Source organism: Sphaeroforma arctica, assembly GCF_001186125.1.
Source record: "Sphaeroforma arctica JP610 unplaced genomic scaffold supercont1.114, whole genome shotgun sequence".
NCBI lineage: Eukaryota > Ichthyosporea > Ichthyophonida > Sphaeroforma > Sphaeroforma arctica.
Window position 1 is genome coordinate 67,485 of NW_014040444.1, and position 6,817 is coordinate 74,301.

The 6,817-nt window shown below is 44.0% G+C and overlaps 2 protein-coding genes across 2 annotated transcripts in view; both read right to left on the reverse strand.

Annotated features, from left to right (window-relative positions):
- SARC_02515 (hypothetical protein) overlaps positions 1–718 on the reverse strand; it is an 8,410-nt gene extending 7,692 nt beyond the window's left edge. Inside the window, exon 1 of the mRNA XM_014303719.1 lies at positions 440–718. Within this exon, the coding sequence (XP_014159194.1) occupies positions 440–511 (72 nt within the window). The 5' untranslated portion in view covers positions 512–718. The remainder of the gene's footprint in view (positions 1–439) is intronic.
- A 3,173-nt stretch (positions 719–3,891) lies between these two features.
- SARC_02516 (hypothetical protein) lies at positions 3,892–6,485 on the reverse strand (the record flags this gene model as incomplete). Its single annotated transcript, XM_014303720.1, has 5 exons — positions 6,023–6,485; positions 5,213–5,402; positions 4,911–5,065; positions 4,096–4,220; positions 3,892–3,901 (listed from the first exon to the last, which is right to left on the reverse strand). The coding sequence occupies exons 1-5, from the start codon at positions 6,440–6,442 to the stop codon at positions 3,892–3,894; spliced, it is 900 nt and encodes a 299-aa protein (XP_014159195.1). The 5' UTR covers positions 6,443–6,485.
- Between the last annotated feature and the right edge of the window lie 332 nt (positions 6,486–6,817).

Consider the following 6,817-nt stretch of genomic DNA (forward strand, 5'->3'; position numbering starts at 1 on the left):
AGTATTAATTATACGTACCTACTAATATATATATATATATATATATATAGTATATATATATAGTTACTATCATATATATATATATATATATATATATACATATATATATAGAGATATATATATATATATTTACATACATACATACATACATACATACATACATATAAACTACACGCACGCAAGCAGGCTCGAACGTATGCATGCATACATACATGCATGAATACATACGTCCATACAATACATACATACGTACATACATACATACATCCATACATCCATACATACATACATACATACATACATACATACATACATAAATACATACATATACATATACACACAAACACACACACACACATATATATATATATATATATATATGTTGATATCTAGATACACATGATCAGCTGTGAAGCACTAAGGGGACATACACCTTTACCTGCATATTCATATTCTGGGTCTCATCGATCAGATTATCTTCCCAGGAATCGGCAGTTTGCTCTTGCGCCATGGTGAACGCGGTAGAGTGTGGTTAAAGCACTCGCTACTTTCTTATTTTACCTATTCAGATTCTATGTCCGCTATATTTATGTTTATACACTGTTCGTAAGAAGCGATGCGTACTTCGATCTGACTCTGTACGATGCTTCCCCCTCTATATAAAAACAAACGATTAGTGTCAAGAAGAAGAGAGAGTCGATTGCAATGATACTCAATTTGATTATATTTATATATATTTTAAATTGTCCGTGTACAGTCCTATTTTTATAACTAATCGGATATTTTTAGATTTGTCCTTCCTACATGTGACCACATGTGAATTTTTTTCCGTAAAGCACTCCAAAATTTGGCGCTACATTCCTGACCTATAACATCGAGTAGTGTGAAATTGTGAATATGTATTCAATTGTTCATTGTCCAATGTCCAGTGATCACAATTCACAGCCCACAGCCTACACAGGAGGGGGCACTGAGACTGAGACTGAGGGCAGTAACTACTACTCTCTCTCTCTCTAGAGAGAGAAGGAGTATGTAGAGAGAGAGGAGAGTGAGAGGGCCTCAGGCTGAGCAAGGGACAGTCGGCCAACAAGAAGGGCCACAGAGTTCCGAGTTCAGTCAGTTCAGTGTTCACAGTGCACACTGCACAAGTTCACTAGCTCACACTCAGCCTCGCAGTCATCCGGACGACTAAAAAATATATGATATGTATGTAGTTTGGAATATTCATGACCGTCTCCTCTTTCTCCCTCACACTATAAATAACAGTCTCTACATATTCTCCGCGCTTGTGTGTGTGACTGTGTGTGTCAGTATGGGTGTGGCTGTGTGCCAGTATGTGTGTGACTGTGAGTGTCAGTATGTGTTTGACTGTGTGTGTCAGTAAGTGTGTGCATGTGAATATGATTTATATATAAAAATAGCTCCCTCTCGCTCTCCCTGACTCCCTCTCTGTGTGTATTTAAAATAAAAAATCTGATGAAAAATCTGAATATGTACTGTATTTAGCTCTTCTCTCCCTCTTTATGACTGAGTGACTGTCTGTCTGTCTCGCCCGCGGTAGAAAGGAGGTCACTGAATTTAAAATAAATACCTTTCTGCGTTGTCACTTGTCTCTCTACTACTACTCTAACTCTAGTCTCCACCACAAAAACATACTCTCATTTTTATTTTTTATTTTAAAAATTTAAAACAAAAGCAGGTGTAAACAAAAAACAAAAAGTCTTGGACGCCTGTCTCCTGGACTTTTAACAGGACTCCTGGCCCTGGACGGGCTGGCCGCCTGCCGCCAGTAAGTGTGAAGTGTGAATGTGATGATTTTTTGTTCGAAAAAGAAAACAGACCCCCCGCTCCACCCTCAGTCCCCACCAGAGTGGGGCCCCCACTGAGCATTTGAGCAAACAGAGAGTCTGAGACTGCGACTTGCTCTGGGTTCTCCCCCTGGGGTGGGCGGGCCGGGCCGGGCCCCAAGCCCCAAGCCCCAAGTGCTTTTTTTATTACTCATTTGACAATGCTTAAGACTGCCTGCATTATAACTGCTTCGAAAAGGCCTACATTATGACCGCCTGCTACGACCACCTTTCTTATCCCTGAGCCTGCTATCCTTTACGCTAAAGCATAAGTAGCCCACGTATTCCTTGGAGTTTTGCGAAAGCACTGATAGTTTAAGCATGCTAGCGGCTTCGCAATACAGCTGAACCCTCTTTGAACATCACTGATAAAGAAAAGTCAGAAATGTATCGCTAAGTAATAGTATTGCCATATTGCTTGGGCACCCTTGACGGGCAGCACAATCTATCCGAGTTCATTTTGGCGCCTAATCCACTTGTAAATTGTCTGCTCTTTGTGTGCACTTGCTCGGGCCTTTCGCTGGAGCATTCCATCAGAAGGACTACTCTGTCAGTGAGTAGCAGAGTCTGTGACAACGTACGCGTTTCACTACCTGACACGTGGACCCGCATTTAGCCGTGACCCATTTTTCATATTCTCCGACCTGGAGGAAATAGTATTGATGTGATGCGTGGCCTTGTCGCTCAACTCGGGTTCATTGGCGACTTTCTCTGCACTGTGAGTCAGAATCGACTACAGAGAGCCTGTTTCGCGGCTATGCCCTAAATTGGGCTCTAAATCGGAGCCGATAGACTGCACAGCAGACCCGAAATTGCGAGTGAAAAAGACTCCATACCACGGCCGCTGTATCGTTCAAGTATGTCGCTGCCCAGTTATGATACCACTCTGATACTAGCGAGGCAGACCTCACACATACTTTCACAGCTCGTTTGAAGAAGACGCTGCATGGACGGGATAACACTCCCACACTTGCGTATCAGGCCTCAATATGTGTTCATCTGATCGATCAAATAACCGCTGTCGCGTTCAAAGCATAATACTGCCATACTTGATTTAAATCGTCGTATATATGTTCATCTGTTAATTCCAATAAACCGCAAAACGAATAAAATAATACGTCACCTGATTTTCAGGCCTCGTATATCCGCCCGCCCGCGGCAATAGAGCAGTATAATCCCCGCCTCTCCACTGTTCCACCGACTAAGAAGAAAACTTCTTATTAAGGTGCCTCATATCGACAAAAGTAAAGTCTTTCTGACTGCGGTACACGGCTCTCTGCATCTCCAGGTCGGTGTGAATAGTTTCGTCCTACCACAGACCTTATTCATACAACCGAGGTTCCTTGATTTGCTTAGAGGGAGTCGGTGTCATGCCAGGGTCTACCGCTGGTTTCCTCCGAGTCATATATTATTAGCGGCCAAGGCAGTTAGGATCGCTTCGGACTACAGTGTTCTATCGCACAATGAGAACAACACTGCGGCCTTTAATGTGGCCTATAAAAACAATGGGGACACGGGCTGTAACTGGTGCGACTCAGTTCATGCGGTATGGACAGTACAGCACAAGGTGGAGAGGTGTGGGGGGGGGGGTGGGGGGAAGGAGATACGACATCTGTCGGTCGCGGTGATGCCGTAGGGTTGTCCTTACATAATCAATTTTTGACTTGGAAGAAATAAGACGTGATGATGCCAGCAATATTTCGACTCCAGGGTTTAAGGTTTTGGGTTTTAGGGTTTAGCGATAGTCTCGAGAACGTATCGGACGTCGTGATAGCCCAGGACCAACTGGAAAAAGCCTGTGCTCGCCTTGCTGTGGCTGACTGACCTGTATGGTAGCCACGATACGCTCTGAGTCTTCGATTCCGGATGCCTAGTCGGATTAGAGGGGCTTGTGAATGTTAATTGGATGGCCTGCTTCAACTTTGTGAGAGGAGTTGGATCAAAGATTGAGGCGGTGACATCAGCAAACAAAGACAAGAGACACGTGTGTTAGGAAGTATGTAGGGCGTTTGACACTAACGCACAGGTTTGTGAGGCGAATTATTTATGCCACACTATAGAAGAAGATAAAGTAAAAATACACGAAGATCAACGACAATCGGTCGGTAAGAGGTAGTCTCTCGCCCGGGTGGGGCGATAAGTCCAATGAAGACATGCACTCACTGAGAATTATCCTCATAAGCACGTACATAGGCCAAGTGATAATCGACTGGTGTAACTGTGATCACGCAGCCTCTTCACTACATACCTTTCTTCTTCAGGTATGTTTCCGAAAGCGGTTTCAATGTTGTTGAAAAGGTTCAGATCCTCGTCTACAGCGCTGTCCAGATTACACACGTAGACAACATAGCGAGCCGAGTTGATCCATATGCTCTGTTGTGTGATTGCATCATACGCACGAGATGACTGTTAGACTACAAGCCTTTAAACAATCATCACGCCCTTGTACTCATCAGAGCTTTGCATTGCCCTGACGATTAAGTATAAGTGACACGCTTGAGCGCCATTGGCCTTGGTTGACGACCAAGCACCAGAATATATCAAGCAAAACCCTAATATCCTCCAATCCAACACCCAACTCAGTCGCGACGTTGAGAGTTGTCCGTTTTAGTTGTCCGTGGAGGTATGTATGGGTGTGACACATGCGCGCTGGTAAAAGCATGGCAATTAGGACCCGAATGCGCTAATAAAACCCGGCCCTTCCCGAGTACAAGCGATGCGCAAGGTTGTAAGTAACATGTACTACAACTGTACTATTAAACGAAGTGTATGAGTAGTGCTCAACATATACAGCACTGCTGTATTGCACGTGTAGGTTGTAAGTGACATGCACTACAATTGTACTATTAAACGAAATGTACGAGTAGTGCTCAACATATACAGCACTGCTATATTGCACGTGTAGGTTGTAGGTGACATGCATTACAACTGTACTATTAACGTGTATGAGTACTGCTCAACATATACAGTACTGCTATATTGCACGTGTAGGTGTCCGGGGAGAAAACTTTGTCGAAGATACACAACAAAACCGAAACGTTGAGGTGAGCGCATAGACTATACCTGCACCAGCATGTTGTGTATAAATCGCACTAATTGAGCGTGAGGCATTTCATCATCGACTCTGTTGACGTAAACACTGTGTCCGCCGGTCTCTTCAAACATCTCGCGAGCGGCTGTGTGGACGGCCATATGCTCGTACACTTCTCGTTTGCCACCTATAAGCATGTGGTATAGTATACGTACTCGCTGAGTCTGGTACATACACAACAACCCTGCGACCAATGCAGCAGTCTGGGTTGCGTAACGCAACACATAGTCAACTGAGTTGAAAAGGAAGGAAATCAATTCAGATGGCCACATACCAGGTAGATGTTGCTTGATATTAGATTTTTTCTTCCTAAACTCTAACAAAGTCAATACCTCGAGCCGATCCAGCCCTGGTTTGCACCTGTTTGGTTGTGGGCTACTTCGCACCAACAGTACCCCCGCGGCACTGTAGCACGTGTCCACTAAAGGGAACATTGCCGGGGATAGCCGCAGTACATTTATGTTCTACACACGAGTGTTAACGAGTCAATCTTTGGATTAGTGTTGTAGCATGAGCCAATCTTTGGATTAATCTTGTAGTTAGTACGAGTCAGTCTTTTAATTAGTATTGCAATACGGTCGAAATGTGCACAAAGGGCTATGTTTGCAGACCCGTGCTAATGGCTGTACCACGGGTACTGATGTAGATTCGCATAATTTTAACTCACAAAGGACATACTAAACCAACAGATAAGATTGTGTGGAGTTTCAGAGCTGTTCGGTTCTACAATCCACCGTAGAACTCTAAGATTAAAGTCATTGAAAAGGTTGCGATACTGTCACACCTAGAGGCTCACACATGTCATATTATTTTATACCAACGTACATACACACATACACACACATATATATATATATATATATATATGCCCTTGCGCACATGCATGAGATCGTAGGTTACTGGCTGGGTCATCTACGTCAAAAAGTAAGTAAAATTTTCTATCAGATACAACGCACGGTATCAGTAGAATGCTAGTTCAACGGCAAACCCCTCACGTGTGCAGAGTGAGTATGACGGATCAAAGTATACACATATCCAAGATAAACAAGATAAACACATGTGACAACCCCCGATTAAGACACACCTCGTCGTATGTGTTCTCAGTGCACTTCAGCTTCTTCGTCGGTGGCGGTTCTTTGATGGCCAGCACATTCCGTACCTGCGCGACTATTATAGTCTCAGCGTCGTAGCTCTGTGTTGCATCGAACCGGTTGATGGCAAGCAACTTGGCCGCGCTTTCAATCGAGACTTTGTCGTACGAACCATCTGAGAAACTCAATGTACCTCCGGAGATATCTCCCGTCAAGCTCTCACGTTCATCTTTCAGCTTGAGCTTCGTTTCTAATTCATCTGCTATGCTATCGGTATCTCCAGAAAACACGGCAGGGGCTTTATCCGCTTGCGACTGCTGAGATGGGGCCGTTCCTGGCACATTAGCACCCACTAGCACTCCGCATAGAAAGCCGGGTGTAAAGTTGCAATCGCAAGTAATCGGATCGAACATATGTGTTGGCGACTTCTTTGGAGTTCTCCAAGACGCCAATTTGCAGGCGAGTCTGTGGGGCATTGGAATACGAGTTAGAAAGTGACAGCGCCTCTCGAAATTATCATCTTCGTCGAATTTTGGAATCAATGTATATGATACGTGAATTTTCGAGTAGAATCGAACCGAGTCCCTGCCCATCCCCAAAACGCTGACCACATACACCGATGAAAATAAGTACATTCCCAGTACTAAACAACACCTACATAAATGACAGGTGATAAAGAAGAGGCTCACTTCATACACCATACCTCCTCACGAGAGTAAAATAAATCCATTCCCAGTACTAAACATCACCTACATAAATGACAGGTGATAAAGAAGAGGCTCACTTCA